The sequence below is a fragment of the Gadus morhua genome, chromosome 4 (assembly GCF_902167405.1).
Source record: "Gadus morhua chromosome 4, gadMor3.0, whole genome shotgun sequence".
NCBI classification, from domain to species: Eukaryota; Metazoa; Chordata; class Actinopteri; order Gadiformes; family Gadidae; genus Gadus; species Gadus morhua.
Window position 1 is genome coordinate 9,433,977 of NC_044051.1, and position 19,640 is coordinate 9,453,616.

General features: G+C 42.6%; 2 protein-coding genes across 4 annotated transcripts; one reads left to right on the top strand and one right to left on the bottom strand.

Annotated features, from left to right (window-relative positions):
• Positions 1-554: 554 nt before the first annotated feature.
• On the bottom strand, positions 555-2,053 carry ppp1r3b (protein phosphatase 1, regulatory subunit 3B). Its single transcript, XM_030355589.1, has 2 exons — positions 1,872-2,053; positions 555-1,547 (listed from the first exon to the last, which is right to left on the bottom strand). The coding sequence occupies exons 1-2, from the start codon at positions 1,892-1,894 to the stop codon at positions 653-655; spliced, it is 918 nt and encodes a 305-aa protein (XP_030211449.1). The 5' UTR covers positions 1,895-2,053; the 3' UTR covers positions 555-652.
• A 3,361-nt stretch (positions 2,054-5,414) lies between these two features.
• On the top strand, positions 5,415-19,609 carry lmbrd2b (LMBR1 domain containing 2b). 3 transcript variants are annotated; one of them, XM_030355583.1, is made up of 18 exons: positions 5,416-5,570; positions 8,416-8,609; positions 8,804-8,916; positions 9,532-9,630; positions 10,000-10,167; positions 10,534-10,744; positions 11,031-11,105; positions 11,447-11,560; positions 12,314-12,497; positions 13,515-13,696; positions 14,219-14,352; positions 14,431-14,536; positions 14,649-14,746; positions 14,839-14,942; positions 15,044-15,090; positions 15,210-15,330; positions 16,344-16,494; positions 17,429-19,609. In XM_030355583.1, the coding sequence occupies exons 2-18, from the start codon at positions 8,436-8,438 to the stop codon at positions 17,490-17,492; spliced, it is 2,145 nt and encodes a 714-aa protein (XP_030211443.1). In that variant the 5' UTR covers positions 5,416-5,570; positions 8,416-8,435; the 3' UTR covers positions 17,493-19,609. The 3 variants fall into 3 exon arrangements, with proteins under 3 accessions (XP_030211446.1, XP_030211443.1, XP_030211445.1); XM_030355585.1 differs by having other exon boundaries at positions 16,344-16,470; XM_030355586.1 differs by lacking the exons at positions 16,344-16,494; positions 17,429-19,609 and having other exon boundaries at positions 5,415-5,570; positions 15,043-15,090; positions 15,210-15,256.
• Positions 19,610-19,640: the final 31 nt, after the last annotated feature.

The following is a 19,640-nucleotide window of genomic DNA, read 5'->3' on the forward strand; positions in this document are numbered from 1 at the left end:
ATGCAAACTCTACAACACAACTGCAAACTCCAGAACACAAATGCAAAAGCCACAGCACAGGAGACTTTTCAAAAAACAGGTGTTGACAATGAAACACTCATATTGACTATTATTATATCACCTACCCATACAGCACAATACATGATGCTCAATTAATAGAGCTATTTTAACGTTTCTTTCACTTGTGCAAGGTTTATCGGCATCATACAATAATGGCAAAAATAAAGGCAATACATTTTTATGCGTTATGTGTTTTATGTGTTAACTTCTCAAACAGGCAAGAAGTTTACTCTACTACACAATTTATCAGCTCAAACTATTCATTGGACCAGTAGAGTTATAATCATCTTTGCATTGAAATAGTGCCAAATGAAATACTTGATACAACCACAATTATGACAAATCACATTTTAACATAGCAGCATCTGTTTAAGGTTAATTTATTAAATAAGGCTTTCATTTATTTAAAAAATATTTATTTCACAGGGACTGCCAAAGAGATAGCTAAGCTTATCAGCAGTGCCTTGGTGGTTTTAATCAGGTAATTAAAAGAGGTGTGTGTGTGTGTGTGTGTGTGTGTGTGTGTGTGTGTGTGTGTGTGTGTGTGTGTACACGTTAAAACGTGTGATTCAAACATTCCTTGAGAAGACGCTCAATAATAAGGCCCAATGTTTTCGTACACATTATAGCCTGGCCAATCCGGGAAGAGCCCGTGGGAACACGTGGGGCTGCCGTAGGTGTCAAAGTGGATCCCCAGAAGAGACGAGCGTCGCCTCCCCTGGTGGTGTCGACCCCGTTCCCTCTGTGATGACCACACCACCTTGTAGTTCTTGCCCTGGTTGCTGTCCCAATGCACACTGCCGCCCCCTTCATAACAGATAGCGAACTCAATGCGCTCGTGCGGCACCAGAACATCTGGCAATAGCACCTCAAACGAGAACGTGTCGTGCTCGGTGTCTGGATACGTGCTCATGACGTAAGCGCAAGTCACGTTAGTGTAGCTTTTCCAGGAGTCAAAGGTGATGCGCACGGTCACAGATTTCTCCGGGGATAGGTTTTTCACTCGAACGGTCCCAGCCAGCGTCTTCTCCTTGAGCATGCAGTGCTCCAGGCAGACGTTGCACCACCCTAGCCGCCGGCGGAACTGCATGTAGTCGGCGGAGGGTTGCGTGAAATCCAACACCAGTTTGTCCTCCTCCTCCTCCACCGCCGAGAGCTGGGCCGAGTTGCTGAACAGCTTTTGAATGTTGATAGGAATCTCAATGGAGTCTTTACTCTCCGAGAATGTCTTGACCCGGGTCAGCGAAAGACCTCTGTGATCCGCGAAAGACACTGACTTTTTCGTCTTTTTCTCCTTCTTGTTCTTGTCGTTGTTGTGCAAAACATCGTTTGAGTCGATTTGGTCGAACCCTCTTGATTGGGTAAATGTTAAAGTGGGATTGATGCAAGGTTTGGGGATCTTCCTGTAACCGAGTTCCTCGTTGGACAGGTAATGGGGAAGGACCAAGTCGAACGGCATTTTGGCTTTAACAGGAAAGTCGAGTGCCCTAAATAAATCAAACGAAACAAGCAGGGTCAGTATTGTGTCCATCTTAAATAACGCAGAGTAGCCCTAAAGGCTACATATTTTAACAAACGTGTCAGTGTCACAGTGAGCTGGCCTTACTCCAACCAAACCAGTAACGTTAGCCTAAGATCTGTGCCTATGATCACTGCGTTATCTACCTTATCACGGATAAAGATGAATTAAAACTTTTACAGAATTAGACATTTAGTAACATTATCACATTAAAACAGGTCCTGCGTTTTTAATACCCTGACTAAATAGGCCTACTACATGGATCATCTCGAATCGGTCATTTTAAACTTACCTAAAACCCTGGGTTTGAAACATTTGAGAAGTCGGAGAGGCCTGCAGCAGTTGCAATCCTACTCTTGGATTGACGCAAATTTCTTGAACCTTAATTTGGCGTTATTGCCCATTTCCAATATCGGACTTCACCGCACCGGTCGGTAGCGCAAACTATATGGTTGATAATTCTGCTTGCAACCAGGTCGTTTCCCTGATGTTGCAAAGCTCATGCGTGGTTCACGTGAAGACCAGCCCTTAGCCAATCACAGAGAGTCTCTAGATCGAGTGATCGCGGTTGACCCTCCAAACCTGCTAAGAGCGGAGTGAACTCAGGAACAGGCCATATATTTGAAATCCTGGCTGCCTTGCGTGATGATTGCATCAGTACCGCATAAAACAATGTCTTTAAAAAATTCACTTGTTAGAGCAATTAGAAAACACACAATTTTGAATAACTAAATCTAGCAATGTACCAGTGCTTTTATAGAAGAGGCCTGTAATAGATGTCATTGATTTTCTTGATTGCAAAACCGATCGAAGTTTAAGTGAAATTTTAAATATATCCATTGTGATTGATTCAATGATCTTACAGCTGTAGAAAGACCGTGTTATCAGTGTTTTGTTTTTTAACTGTTGCATCATATACCAAACCAATAAAGCTACACGTAGTTTCATCAGAGTTACGTAAGAGTACTCAAAAAAAGAGTCTATTTGCAGCCACACTTTTCTTTATTTTGCAGAATCGAAGAACCATATTTGAAACCCTATGATAAATCCTAATACGTACTTATACGTATGGCAATAATGGATGATTATTGATGGACTGAACAAAACACTCCTACACTGCCAAGATCTGCTCCATCACAATGTCATTATTACACCAGTGGTTGTTGAATTGCTTGGTGCAAAACCATACATTACCCATTCACCAATAACACAATTGGAACGTTGAAACATTATGTTCCTTTTTTATATATATATATATATAGTTAAGAATATATACAATTGGTCAATAGTAGTATATTGTCATAGTTCAATTGAAGAATGAGAAGGTTAATAATTATTCAAATGTGCATGAATCAACACATGTATAATGTGCAAACTCCAATTCATTCATTCATTCCTATGCAGTATAACTGAAGATAAACGTATTTATTATAAGGTCTAAATTGCATACCTTCAAAATCAAAAATAAATACAAAATTATTAATGGGTCTTAAGTCAGATGCAATCCAGGTCATCTCTTTAACTTAAATAGGTAGCTAAAATGTAAGCTTGAGTGGTAAACCTGCAAACCAATTGTTTGGGTATGAGTTACAACATAGTTTACCAGAGTAAATGTGGTATTCTTCCAGTATAACAGGAAGCTAAAATCAGTAAAGTGGATAATTAATAAATATGACCATTGTGCAACATCAAGGGGACAAGCAAACATTATTTTGAGACCATTAAGTCCTTTTTAAACTGAAAATCACGAATCCTCATCCCATCCTTTTGAGCTGATGGCATAAATTGTTTGGACTAATAATTTGGGTTTCATTGTTGGAGCATCATATTGAATGCAGATGTAAACGATGCACACAATATAATAAGGGTTGAACATCGCAAAGTGACATCACAATGACATGATGACATCACTATGCCATAGAGATTATTTTTTTTAAATACATATTATGTAAATGACGACTGGTGAATTTGTTTTCATTAACAGATGTAAAGGGTACATGAAAGTTTATTGTTTATTAAGGCAACATACTTAATAATATCCAAGTTTTTCATTACTAAAATGCATGAATGCCAAATATGCTATATCAGCAAACATAGGCGTTTTTCATGCGGCCATAAATGTTTCTTCAGGTCATTCATGTTGAGTCTATTCTGTCCACAAAGTTATGAAATATCCTGGCAGTTTTTGGCAGGCCGATTATGCAAATATTTGATCAGGGAGAATATTTTATGTCGTCTGGCAATAAAGTGGTGTGTACACAGCCTTACCCAAAGTGACCTAAACAAATGTGGGGGCGGTGGGCAGGTTGTCCCATTAGGGGTTCGGTCAGGTTGTGTTTGCTCATAGTTTATATTTGTGAATAGTCAAAGTATATGATCATTCGTAAATTTCACGTTATCTGATATAGGCTAAGTGACAATGCAAGTCACTTAGCCTATCGACATCATTGCAAATGAGGGTCACCCCTCAATTGATCTTTCGAGTATAAATAAAGGTTTAATCAATAAATAAAATAGGTATTAGATGAAATTCATGAAGACATATTTTTTTATCTTTATTTGATGTCTGGCGACACGTCATTGTTTTTAAATCAGAATAATAATAATAATTATTATTTATATAGAGTGGGCCTATAAATGGAATTTAAACAGCACATTTTTATATAATCTATTTAAAATACTCACTAAAGCCTCTTTTGAATCTGCCGTGGGGAGGAGCACACTTGGATAAATTATTTAACAGACTTATTTAAGGAAAGAAAAAGTGTGTATGCTACAATGTAATTTTATGGATAGGTACATGCCAAGATAGGCCCACACAAGTGAACAACTGTCAGATGCATTGAACACATTGAAGATTTACATTTTTTTCTAAATTGGTTTAAGGGAAAGGGATCTTTCCACCACGATTATAGTCTCCGATCATTTGGGGTCGAAGTGACTATCCTCCACACTTGAAGATTGAAATAATGAAACGCATAAGCTATTGGGGAAATATGAAGCAGGCGCTCAGTCCATATGAAGCCATGCTGACTGATCACACACACACCTGGTGGCATAGTATCACCCCTTTAATGAATTAATCTAAGTATAGTGTACACACACGCACACGCACGCGCACACACACACGCACACGAAAACATTGGGCCTTATTATTGAGCGTCTTCTCAAGAGGAATGATTGAATCACACGTTTTATTGTAGGCCTACATTTACACACACACACACACGCACACACACACACACACACACACACACACACACACACACACACACACACACACACACACACACACACACACACACACACACACACACACACATTCATTCATTCATTAAGCTCATCAGTGATCGCTCACAACTGAATCTTTCACCGTGATTGAGCCACCCCGCCCGGGGTCAAGGACCCCGCCCTCAGGTCGCAGTACGGTTCACTGCTGAATGTGATATAACATTACCCGGCTCAGCTGTTCATCCTACCACCAGCAGAGGGCAGTTTAGTCTCTTCAAAATGAGACAAAGGCATACAGCCAAAAGGGTCATCGTTCCTGTTGGACTAGTGTGGAACAACAGAAGTAAATACTTAGTTGAACTTTAAAATTTAGAATTATCTCGATAAACCAGGCTCTACTGATTAAAGTAGAAATAGATTTTAGAAATTGTCTCAACACCAATGGAGGTCAATGCTTATGTTACACTGGCTTTGAAGGAATGACGTACATTGAATTTCATAATTATACTCGACCACATACTCCTAGAATATCCCTACAATTTGTAAACGAATTAATCTGTGGCGTCTCCTTTAAAGCCCGAGACGTCTTCGATGCGCATGCGTCGTGCATATTACGCTTCCTGCATTTTTCTTGGCTTTGGCAGCTAGGATGTGACCGATAGCTTTACAGGAATTACATATGTTGTTATTCTGTAACAGAACCAGTGTATATACCCTGTCTGTTCACCATTGTTACATTCAACTTCTCTTTCCACTGAAGGTAAGATCGTAGTCACATTATCAGTGAATCCTCTATCCTGGTATTAAGTTATAACGTTAGCTGTTATGTTGTTATCAGGGCGTAGACTGAAGACGTGGAACATGAAATAATAACCATGACTGAATAAAAAGCATGTGTTATTGAATTATATCCCGGCAATAATCCAGTCCAGTGTTGATTCACAGCTTCGTAATGTATGGTCTGTTCTTTTCGCTACCTCCAAGAGAAGCCACATCAGCTCATAATCCTAATACAATGCAAACAATACACACAATGGCTGTCATTGTGCATAATGTCAAGGATTCCTTCTATCCTTCGGTGTCGTTATATGGTATTATGATGTTGTAATAATCCGCCGTCCAAACATGGAGTGCTACATCCCAGGTGATGCATACATAAGAGCAGCGTTTAATGTGAGGAGAACCTATACCTGAACAGGTGTTGCGATGAAAAGTGTGACGCTTTCAATCACGTGATCCAATCTTTTTTTTTTTCTGGAAATTCAAGTTTCTTGCTACGTTGCATTCATACCGCTGGTAATGGGTTAATGACAACCGTGTGTGTGTGTGTGTGTGTGTGTGTGTGTGTGTGAGAACGAGCATATGACTAGGTCACGATTATCAGCAAGGCAATCGACACTATGGATGATAACTTGGTCATCGCGATTCATGTGTGTCCTTACTGTCAAATAATGTATATTGAATCTATATTTTTGTTGATCTCTATGCCGGACTTTGAGAAATTATACAGCTAAACACCATACTATTATATTTATGACTGAGTTCACTCAACATTCGTATGATTGTTTGTTATTTCTGTTCACTTAAAATCTGTATCATTAGCGTTTAGTTATTGTCTTTGCTTCAAGACTCCTCACCTCTGTTGTATTTCTACCCTGCTGACACACAATTGAATCATGTGTACTTAATCTTCGGCTAATTTCCCCATACGGGTGGGTTGTCAACCTAGTTTACAGATGATGAAATTTTCTCTCTTTTTCTTTTCCTTGTTCGGGGCGATACAAAACCACTGAGGGCATCTGTTCTGGTTGGGGAAAGTACAACACTCTACTTCTAACAAGGAAGTAGAGTGGTCAGGAAACCGCCAAATAAAGTTTAGGACTTTTATTTAGAACTGTAACAAGGTAAAACAAAAGCCGTGCTGGTCTGCGGAACACCTGGGCTTTTGTATTACTTTGTTGAAGTTCTTAAGGGCTTGAACTTTATTCTGTGGTTTCCTGTTCTCTTTCCTTGTTTAAGTGTAAACAACATTCCATTTCCCACCCAAACTCCGAAAGCCAATGGAATCTGTTATTAACTGTTCTGATCAACAGTAGTTGCATTATTGATATGATAGGTGCCCTATTTTAGTAGGCTACAGTTTTTTTTCCATGTAGTATAATCGTTAATAATGGATATAGTAACTAGATAGGAAATAGGTGTATTATTTTCAGGCCTATAGAGTGGCGAAGTCACGCCCCTTCCGGCAGAGCCCATGGGACCTATGTGATCGAAAAAATATGAATGGGCTTCAGTGCTGCCGCCCCACGCCTGTGGAATGCCCTCCCTGACACCTTGAGGGCACCATAATCCACTGATTGTTTTAAAAAAGGTCTTAAAACATTTATTTTTAAGAAAACCTTTGGCTCCAACTCTTGTTGTTTTTAAACCCCCTTTTATTTATATATATTTTTTAAAATAAATATACATATATATTTTTTTTTAACGACACTGCTTTTAACCTGTAGCCCTTTGAGATCTTCGGATGAAAAGGGCACTATAAATGAAAGGTATTATTATATTATTATTATAAACCGTCAAACTCTTGACATGAAAAATTATCATTTAAATCCACAAACAACATATGTGTAATCCATGACATCTAAAGTCTGGGACCAGAAAATAATTACTTTGAAAAGTAATTGAAACCCATTCATATTTTTCGATCTCATAGGTCCCATTGGCTCTAACGGAAGGGGCGTGACTTCGCCACTCTATATGAATGCTTAATTATTATTACTATCAGTGTTTCGACCAGCACTGTATGGTTAAGGTCCCCGCCTTTACAACCAATGTATAATAATTATACATTGGTATTATATACAATTATAATAATAATTATTACTTTTTAATTATTATGCATTAACAAAGTACAAACCTCGGAAACATACTTCCATCAGGTACAAAGAATAAAGATAAATAATGCCGTGGTAATACTGTTCACAACAATAGTGCCATAAAGCTCTGATAATGACATGCTGTTGTATTGTTTTTATATCGGTATCTAGTCATGTTTGTACGTGTGTTGCACATATTACGATTGTTTTACTACTGTTAAAGGTGCTGTAGGTTGTAAAAAGAGAAGGTGAGAGAGAAGGTAAACAAACTTAGCAACCAAAAAATAGTTCTCTCTCTCTCTCTCTCTCTCTCTCTCTCTCTCTCTCTCTCTCTCTCTCTCTCTCTCTCTCTCTCTCTCTCTCTCTCTCTCTCTCTCTCTCTCTCTCTCTCTCTCTCTCTCTCTCTCTCTCTCTCTCTCCCTCTCCCTCTCTCTCTCTCCCCCTCCCTCTCCCTCTCCCTCTCCCTCTCCTTTGTTTCTCTTACATCTCCTACACAAGAGCTACAATGGATTCCCCAAACCACTCAGGAAAAGAACCCCTGATTGGTCAGAAATAAGCTGGGAGGAGTCTACAATCCAAAGTAGTCTCATACAGTGGCAGGCGCAGTCTACTAGTTCACACACTTACAGCCGACCGCAAACATCAAGAAATGACGCTGGAAGTAAAGCTCTTGAGTCTCGCCCACAGCCACTCTTTAGTCGTGTGTTCGTCCCTTGTTGTGTGTTGCAGGTGACCTGAGCAGCGTCAGGATGAGTGGGGCGGCGCTGGGCCTGGAGATCGTGGTGGTCTTCTTCCTGGCCCTCTTCCTGCTCCACCGCTACGGAGACTTCCGGAAGCAGCAGCGCATGGTGCTGTTTGGCACCCTGCTGGCCTGGTACCTCTGCTTCCTCATCGTGTTCATCCTGCCACTGGACGTCACCACGGTCAGCGCACACACGCGCACACACACACACAGCATTAGTGGCATCTTTATCCTCAATATATAGATATCTTACATAAATCGTCTCTAATCTTGTGTGTGTGTGTGTGTGTGTGTGTGTGTGTGTGTGTGTGTGTGTGTGTGTGTGTGTGTGTGTGTGTGTGTGTGTGTGTGTGTGTGTGTGTGTGTGTGATACAGACTATCTACAGACAGTGTAAGTTGGACCACGAGAAGCATGCAGCTATCGCAACAGTCGGCCCACTTCCGTCCAATCAGACAACGGCAAACTCTACGGTCCCGCCCACTGTAAGGTAAGCTTGTGTCCCTTTATTAAAGCTTGAATTGGCAATCCAATTTTAGAATTAGTTTTTGCCATATTTGTGGAAATTCTCTTTACTGACAGCATGAGAAATGAGAAAAAATCTCTCATTCCACCGGTGTTCACGTGCATGCCTCTCTCAACTGTAACCGGTGTTCACGTGCACGCCTCTCTCTCAACTGTAACTGGTGTTCACGTGCACTCCTCTATCTCAACTTTAACCGGTGTTCACGTGCACTCCTCTCTCTCAACTGTAACCGGTGTTCACGTGCACTCCTCTCTCTCAACTGTAACTGGTGTTCACATGCACGCCTCTCTCTCAACTGTAACCGGTGTTCACGTGCACTAATCTCTCTACAATGTAACCGGTGTTCACGTGCACTCCTCTCTCTCAACTGTAACCGGTGTTCACGTGCACTCCTCTCTCTCAACTGTAACCGGTGTTCACGTGCACTCCTCTCTCAACGGTAACCGGTGTTCACGTGCACTCTTCTCTCTCAACTGTAACCGGCGTTCACGTGCACTCCTCTCTCTCAACTGTAACCGGTGTTCACGTGCACTCCTCCCTCTCAACTGTAACCGGTGTTCACGTGCACTCCTCCCACAGCGTCCCCAAGCCATGCTACCAGCCCTGGAGCTACGTCCCTGACGGAGTCATGCCTGTGTTCTGGAGGGTGGTGTACTGGACCTCCCAGTGTCTCACATGGTCAGTGCTGTGGTAGTATCATAGTATAATGGTAGAAATACTATCGCAAGTTATAGTATAGTATTACCCCATTTTCTATGTATGCTTTCCTTTCTCTTACTGTGGATGAGTGCGTAATTGTAAATAGTATATGTTCAATCATTGAGAAATTGCCACTATGTATTTACCTTTTAGTCAACAAGGAGACATTTTTATACAGAGTGAAACATCTGGGATTCAGACACACGTCATTTAAGGAGCCGATAGGGTTTAGGGGCATCTTGCCCCAGCATGCCTTACAGGTAGACGAGATGCTGCGACTGGGAGTCAAACCCCAGACTAGAATTTCCTGTCTCCAATCAGGACTTTTATTTTGACACGCCCCTGCAGGCTGCTGCTGCCGTTCATGCAGTCGTACGCCCGCTCCGGCGGCTTCTCCATCGGGGGCAAGGTGAAGACGGCGCTCATCGAGAACGCCATCTACTACGGCACCTACCTGCTCATCTTCGGCTCGCTGCTCATCTACGTGGCCGTGCACCCCGAGTGGCACCTCTCCTGGTGAGGGACACGCACGCACTCACGCACGCACGCACGCGTTTGGTTGGCCCTTTTTTAAATTGCATCATCATTTTGAATAAATTAAATGCCTGATATTCATAGTTATAACTTTCAATACAAGTAGCAAATCAAATAAACACTCCTCAAACTAATAGCAGTAATAAAAGGCTAACAAAAATAATTCTGCGCGAAGACTCATGCTTCATACGTAAATAACAACAATATTGCTAAATTGGAATAAGTTGCCACCAATTTCCCTCAGATCCATGCATTGTGATGCCCTGTAGCATTTATGTGCCTCGGAGGAAAATCCCAATGAACCAATCAAAAGCCCCGCCTCACACCCGTCCGTCCGTTCCGGTGCAGGTACGAGCTGCAGACCATCGGCATCACAGCCGCCAACACCTGGGGGCTCTTCCTGCTGGTGCTGTTGCTAGGCTACGGGCTGGTGGAGATCCCGCGCTCCTACTGGAACGCGTCGCGCCGCGGCCACCTGCTGGTCAAGACCTACTTCAAGGCGGCCAAGCTGATGACGGAGAAGGCGGACGCCGAGGAGAACCTGGAGGACGTGATGGAGGTCAGGGGGAGGAGCCGTGACGGGGGGGGCGGGGTAGATTAGTGGTTAAGGTGTTTGGGGTCGCAGCCCCTAAAGCCCACCCGCAAACAATGTGTGCAGTAAAGCTTAGGGGTGGGAATCTCTTGGCACCTCACGATTCGATTCCGATTATGAGGTCAACGATTCGATTCTGAAGCGATAATCGATCAAAAAATGTATGTACATTTCCCCAACCCCTACCCTTATGACCTACCCTATGACAAACAACCTGTGGAAGTTAATCTTTATTTCTGTGTTTTTGCTACAGGAAGTGCGAAAAGTCAGCGAAACGATCAAGTACAACCACCAACTCAGGAAGTACATCGATACCATTCTAAGAAAAGTGAGTATTCTAAAAACTTGGACAATATCAGCCCAATTTTACACATGCACACTAATAAAGCGCTCCTTATCAGATTAAGATCAGCTTCATCAGTTTCGATGAAAATTCTGTCCTGGAAAGACCCGAGATCAATTTGACCCATTTGATCCATTTCCAGAGCGGCCACTTTGCATGGCCCTGTGACTCAGAGTACAACGTTAATCGGATTAATCAGCCTTAAATAAACCCAAAGCGTGCATTCAAACATACTCTCTGAGTCTAGCCAACCCAGTGTCCCTTGACCGTAGCTCTCAGCGGCGTGCATGTGAAGCGTAGCTGGACTGACGTGATGTGGTCCACAGTGTCCAGTGGTCTATCAGGAGAAGATGGGCAGAAACATGGACGACTACGAGGACTTTGACGACAAGCAGAACACCTACCCCACGGAGAAGAACCTGGTGAAGCTGCACAAACAGGTGGGGACCCTGCCTGGAGGTCAAAACACAAGAGAACCAGTTCATAGTGTACATGTGGTGGTGACAAGTTCAACCCTCCAGGCTACTGTTTACCCAGGAGCCACGGTGCCTCCCACCTTTAAAGTCTTGGAGAACCAGCAAAGACATTCAGGAGAAACCCGTTTGCAAGCACCAAATACCGTCTTATTGTTCTGAACAATGTTTGAACGCTTCAACCGTTGGTTAATGTAGATATGTGCACCTGACGTCAAGAGCACAGCTGCCGCCGACACCTCCATGATTCAATCTATTTGTACAGCTGGTGACTGGCCAGGTTGACTTTATTGTTCAAATAATTACCATACACATGGTCGCAGTCTGGAGGGCCTGTGTGAGTCTATTCATAGCATGTATATGTATTATATTCTCCTTCCCCACCATGCACACACATGATCATCCAAGATTCTAAGATAGATATCTTTATATCTATCGTCCATCCATCGTCACTCATCTTCTTCATTGCATAGAATCCTGATTCTGTCTGTCTGTCTGTCTGTCTGTCTGTCTGTCTGTCTGTCTGTCTGTCTGTCTGTCTGTCTGTCTCTCTCTGTCTGCTTTTCTGTTTGTCTGTTTGTCTCTGTCTGTCTGTCTGTTTGCCTCTGTCTGTCTGTTTGTCTCTGTCTGTCTGTCTGTCTGTCTGTCTGTCTGTGTGTGTGTGTGTGTCTCTGTCTGTCTGTCTGTCTGTCTGTCTGTCTGTTCCTCCCTCCCTCCCAGGTCATCTACACGGTGCAGAGGCACAACCGGACGCGGGTCCAGTGGCAGATGCTGCTGCAGCAGGCCGTCCACCTGGAGGACGTGGCCCGCAACGAGAGCAGCGCGGCCCACCAGTTCTCCCACAGCTTCCCCTCCACCGAGCCCCCCGGCTGGGTCAGCCGATACTTGTACACGCCCACCGTAGGTCAGTCGGCCAATCGAGGCAGAGAGCAACCTGTGACACGACGCAGTGGTACACGCCCACCGTGATCAGTTGGCCAATCGGAGCAGAGAGCACTTGTGACATGATGCAGTTTGTTAGGAAAAAACGAAAGAATCACAAAAGTGTATTGTTTTGGGCTGAATCCGAATACTCATACTTGACTACTATATAGTATGCATTTTGTAGTACGCCAAAAATATAGCGCGTCCGAATGCTCAGTACGCATTGTGTAGTACGGAAGACGTTTCCGAATGCGTACTACCGCCAAAGTAAACCACGGAGTTCACTACGCTATCCCACAATGCAACCGGAGTCTGGTAACGAGCGAAGAAGAGATGGCTGAACCGACACCACCAGAAAGACGTCGTAGAAAGCAGCGAAAAAAAGAGACATTAAAAAGAGTAAAATAGTAAAGTAAGTAATGAAGTAAAAAGATACATTTTTAATTTAATAGCAACAATGACAAGACGGAAAACAGGTAAATTATCAAGGTAATTTTGCCGGCATCTGAGGAGAGATACGTCATCTCCAAACATCCGGTGGAGTTTCGGCGATGTTCGGAAGCGTTCGGAGGCGTTCTACGCATAGCTGTAGACCGTACTACACAGTCAAGTGTAGTACCGTCAAGTAGTAGACACTGAACAGAAATAGTATGTACTAAGTATTCGGATTCAGCCTTGGTTTATTCACAGTACAGAGCCCGTATTTGACCACCAGGTGTGTCGGTGGTTAGCCATTCCGAGCCGTTTCAAAATATAGCCATTCGTGACATCACAAGGAGGGGTGTCCATCCGGGAGTTAATCTATACTTCGTACGTCTCTGCATTATTTTACACTTTAATTACTTTTTTCTAAACAAGTAAACACTTTGTCAAAACTTGACTTGGATCGAGACCTCAAGAAGAAGAAATCTTTCTATTCAAACCAAACCCCCCCCCCCTCCAACACCACTGGCCACCTCGTGTTCCTAACCCGTGTCCGTGTGTCCGTCCGTCCCAGAGTGGTACTGGGAGTGTCTGCTGAAGCAGTGGTTCTACCGGCTGCTTTCGGTGGTCCTGACCCTGTTCTCCGTGTCGGTGGTGTGGTCCGAGTGCACCTTCTTCAGCACGCGGCCCGTCCTCTCACTGTTCGCCGTCTTCATCCAGCTGGCCGAGAGGGACTACAACTACCTGTACATCGAGGTACGTCCCCCCGGACACGCCTCTCCCAACCGTGACCCTGACCCAACGCAACGGAGCGTCCCCCAACCGCAGGGACTGGGGACCTCCAGCCACGGCTCTGGGTTTGATATCCCCGATGTCTTTTAGTCCGGTCATCCTGGAGCATTCTGGTCATTCCTGAACTAACCTAACTGGTCAATGAAACGCCCTGTCTCGGCTGGTCCCCTCTGTTTAGGCTTTCACTGTCTCCATTTGCTACAATTAGATTAGGTAGGTGTTGGCGCTTGACTCACATTACCTGGTAACCCAAAACAGCCTGAAACAGCCAGGTAACTTGGGTATTTGGTTCTGTAATCCTTATGCTTAGTAAGACTGAATCACAAGAATGGTTCCTGTGGACTAAAGATCATCCATTTATTCATTACTATGCCAGTTTGGTGAATCGAACCTACTATAAATCAAGTCTGTTGCTATTATATCGATGAACATATTGATTTTAAATCATTAATTATAAATGCTTGAATTGTTCTACCTGTCCACCAGATGGCGTGCTTCCTCACCATCTTCTTCCTGTGCACGTGCGTCTACTCCACCGTGTTCCGCATCCGAGTGTTCAACTACTACTACTTCGCCTCGCACCATCAGACGGACGCCTACAGCCTGCAGTTCAGTGGCATGTGAGTGTCCACACGGGACGTACAGCCTACACGTAACGTGCCCCGTCCCGTAGTCTGACCACATGGCCTCCCTTACAGGTTGTTCTGCCGGCTGACTCCGCCCCTCTGCCTGAACTTCCTGGGTCTGATCCACATGGACAAGGCCATCTCCCAGCAGCAGAAGTTGCAGACGGCCTACACATCCGTAACTCCTACTGAACACATTGATTCTGACTATCCATATTGTTTACTGTCTATTTATTTAAGCCTGCCACATCCAAAACAACCTAACTAACCGGTTTTGCTTTGCTCTACAGATCATGGGCTCTATGAAGGTGCTGTCGTTCATCGCCAACGGCTTCTACATCTACTACCCCATGCTGATAGTCATCCTCTGCATCGCCACGTACTTCAGGTGAGGTCCACACTTCCGACGGATGTACTGGAAACACTTGGTTCCCTTTGCTTTGTTTTCAAAGTGTGAACCCACTGCGCCCTGTTCCTCAGCCTGGGAACGCGCTGCCTCAACCTGATGGGCTTCCAGCAGTTCATGGGAGACAACGAGTTGACCTCCGACCTCATCGACGAGGGCAAGGAGCTGATCCGACGAGGCAAGGGGCAACAAGTCAACGCATGTGTTGAAAAAACATTAAAAAGAATGTATGTGCTCACCGTTGCACTTTCTTACTGGTTATTGCATTCTTTTGGACAGAAAAAAGAAAACGACAAAGGACTGAGGATGGAGAGAACAGACGAAGAGTGAGTATTATGTTTGTTTCAAACATTATTATCATAGTTATGAGAGGCAGATAGGGATGCAAAATATTGCTTGAAAAAAGCAAAAAAAAAAAAATGCTCACGCTACCGTGTCTTGCCAGGAGTGGAAGGAGCGCTATGGCAACCAGAGGGACGACTACTCGGCCCGCAACAGAAGTACAAACTCGGAGATGAAGGAGACCAGCTACTCGGACACGGTCGCTCCTGTCCCCAATAACAGACGTAAGCCCAGGCGTCACACCTCCTACTAGGAGCCCAAGTACAGATGGCAAAGACGTGTCCGATTTGAAGTCACTTTTATTAGTATATCCCTTAAAGGGACACTGTATAATATTTTAAGTCATTTATTACCTCAAATCAACGTGTTCATTCATAAATAAGTCCTCATTGGTGTATAATTATCTCTGCCAAAAATCTCTCTTATCCTCCTGAGCGAAGAATAATTAATATGTAGTTACATAGGCCGGGTAAGCTTCATGGAGGCTACCATGTTCTTCCGGTCTATGAACTGCCGAGAGGGACAAAAAGCACTACGTGGTACAGGAAATGCAAACGCGTTTTCACTCTGAGCCAGCTTGAATGATGATTGAAATAATTCACTATCTTGCTCGAGAAATAATTACTCATACATCATTAGCTTACACTAATGATTCAATGCAGTTTGAAATTTGTTTGAAATAACGAACCTCATCATCACTCGAATGACTCGATGAGGTAGTATTGGATGTCATGACACACCTTCTTGGCACATACTGCCCACCGTAGTTTTTGAACAAGCGAGCACTATTAGTTTGAATGCAATATACAATTGTACCACTAGATGGGAGTAATTTTTACACAGTGTCCCTTTAAACCCAGAGACATTCTCAAAAGGGTACGTCTTGTACTGCTTTCATTTCTTTCAATTGTTCTGCTGTAACATCCTTTAAAATCTGGGATAAATATACTGCTATGTTATTATAAGATAATACCCCCTTATCCTAGGCTATTTGCTTTTGTAAAAATGTAAGTACACCCACTTGTTTCTGCATATTGGACTTTCAAGATCCTAAAAAGAGCTGATATAGTTCCCTAACTTTGATTTGATATAAAACTTCACAATAGTTTTAATGTCACTTTGCCCTCGCACTTCTCAAACATTGTTTGCAATCATGTGTCAGAATATTAAAAAAAAAGGTGTTTTCTCATTGGTTGTAAAAGGTCATTTGGTATTTGTGCGGTTTCTTTTGCGACAGAGGCCAAATACTCGCGGGCAGGCAGTCGGTCGGAGAGGGACAGCGTGGAGCTCCTTCAGGACGCAGAGCCACTAGACTTCAACGCTGATACGCTCACAGACGACCCGCTGGACGCCAACTCCACCAGGTACACAACATCTGTACCACATCAGTATGAATAGTACTATTACTAGTCCTTAAGCAGATGCTTTTTAACCAGGGTGACCAATTGTGACCAATTGATTGTTCAAGGTAACCAATTCACACCAGTAGGAGACCTTAGTGTTACGGAAACACGTGACTTCCGCGGTTGCCCTGTAATCAAGGTTGTGTCATTTTCCGTATTGCTCATTCACACCTTCAAAAGGTGCAGCCACCAGAGACACGGCTGGGCACCGCATACAACGCACCCTAGGGAATCCCACCTGTGTTAAAGCAAAACGGAGTCTGACAGCAGGCCACCTGCTGTCAGACTCAAGAACTGTCTTGCAGGTGGCCTGCTGTCAGACTCAAGAACTGTCTTGCAGGTGGCCTGCTGTCAGACTCAAGAACTGTCTTGCAGGTGGCCTGCTGTCAGACTCAAGAACTGTCTTGCTTGAAACTTGAAACGAGTGTTGAAAATCACAATCATCATCATGATCGTTGTTCCAGTTTGTGATCACCATCAAGGTCTGATGAGGCCTAAAAAAAAATTTTGTTTGGTTCCTGTTTCCGACCGACCCTGTCAATTTTTGTGCGACCCAAATTATTTTATGAGCAAAAAAAAAAAAAAAAATTGTTTTTTTTTGATGCAAACTATAATTACGTTTTGGTACAGCACCTCTTCATTCTGTACAAGGATGAGCGAATTTTCTCGTTTTTAAATGAAAACAACCTACCTATCATTCGCTGCCGCTGGAAAAAATAAAATAAAAAAATAAATTCCCTACCTACCCATGACCTCAACTGACCACCAACAGGAACCAAACTTTTTTTTTTTTTAGGCCTGATTAGAGAGAGACATTGATTGTCTGTACCTTCTCTCCTCTCTCCTCTCTCTCTGGATGATATGAGAGAGACAGTGACTTTGTATTTACCTTCTCTCCTTTCTCTTTTTCTCTTTCCAGGCCCGCCGGTGGGAGGTACCTGTCCATGTCCTCCTCTCGTAGTCGGATCTTTGATGACGTCTGATTGGACGACAGACAGGAAGTGGTTAGAGGGACAGGATGTGCATGTCTATCTTAAGCATCCTGCAAAAGGAAGGAGAAACCAAGATGCATTACACGGCAAGGATTAACTGAAATGTGCAATTCTTTATTATCTATGTCAAAAAAAGTAACCTTACGATGATTTCCCTTGAGTTGCTGCTCTGGTGAAGGCTGCTACGAACAAACAAACAATAAAAAAATATTTAATAACACACACACACGCACGCACGCACACACACACACACACACACACACACACACACACACACACACACACACACACACACACACACACACACACACACACACACACACACACACACACACACACACACACCTGCAGCTGCATGGCTTAAGTTACACCTTCTGTTACAACTGCTGTTACTAGTATCGTACAGTAACGTATGACTCTGTATGAAACTATTGCTGTGTGGCTTACTATTGGCCACTGGGTTAGTTGTCCATTCTACTATAGCCAGTTATTTAAAGAAACTGATGGCACCACCACCAAGAATTGGCTTTTTCGGTTGTTGCTGTTGTTGTTGTTGTTCTTGTTGCTGCTAGGGGGCTGAATCAAAACATTTGTTGGTTGGTTTAATTTTTTTTCAGTGTACCAGTTAACGGTATTTTTGTTTTGCATCTAATAACAAGGTTAAGTTGATGCAAATCACTTTTTATTGGCATGGTGGCTCAAATAGATTAGACTGATGTCCATCCTTGCAACTAGAATAATGTTACTGTAAAAACTAATTTTATTTTATTATTATTTTTCTTAGTTTTATGAGATTTTTTAGTTTTGTTTGTTTAATACATCTAATGCTGTCCAGAAAACATGGAGATGGTTCCTTGAAGGACACATTTAAAATAGGCAAAGGCATTGATAATAACATGTTTTCCCATATACCATGGGAAACGTTTTAATTCACCGCCACAGCCAGAAACCATTTGCTTGAAACACCAAGTAAGTGCCGCTTCAAAAGTGCTCTGCTAATCAAATCCGTCAGTCGTTTATTCCGTAACTAGGCTGAAAAAGGATGGACTAACGATTTGTTGTTGATCACAGTTGAAATATTGTGACTAATGTTGAAGGATCTATCTTTGTTCTTCGTAGTCGCAAACTTTGCCTGGATTAAATAGTTCAGCAAATAAAACCTCTCGGAAATGTTGCCCTATGTCTTGTCGTTGCTGGTTTTATATTTAAACAAAAAAAGTCAGTTTTGGGATTCGGGTCATGAAGTAAGACGGCCAGTGGTGTGAGCTTGGGTCGTTTTTGTTAACTTTATTTAACGTAGACAAACAGTTTGTGTAACAATGTCCATTTGTGCCATGTTTGCCTTTCCCCTCTATGGTTTTATTTATGATGACAACCGCTGGAGCAAGAATTAATTACCGTACAAATATATCTTCCTACAAGTATAAATTTTAAGCATGTACAGCTAACATTGATGTGGTTATACATTCAAGGCATTCTACTAAAATACATGGCGCTCAATGATAAAGACTGTCACACTGGAATTCACTGTATACACTGAATGTGTAAATACCTTGTTTTGTGCTGGAGTCCAGATTTCCTCTCTTGGTCTGTCCCTTTTGCGTCACACATACTTTCTTGTATATATGGTCTTATGGTCTGATTATATACATGTTTTTGTATTATATTATGCACCTACAAATCCCAAATGTGACTTAGTATTTATTATGTTTCGCTATTCCTAGTATAACCTGATTTATGTTGCTGTTGTTCAAGCTATCGGGTACCAAATGTTAAATTATTCATTTATTTCCAATTCTTTTGTCTGTCTGAATATGTAAAAAAAACTTAAACAAGGAAAACTACAAATGGTAAATGTTATGCTGTGTTGGGATACTGAATCTACTGAATTGAGATTGTATGTGCGGATGATTTTGATAATGAAGGTTTTTATCTTGAATGTAAGTAGTTATATATAAATCTTGCATCTCGATATTTGAGCACTTTTTGTGAACATAACAATATCGCCAAATCCTTATTCTGGATTTTAGGGCAGTAGAGCTAAATATAATGTAATGCCGTCTGATTTAATAAACCAGTCGTAATTAAATAAAAACAAATTCAATCATGCCTATTTTTGTTATCTGCTTATTTTTTCCG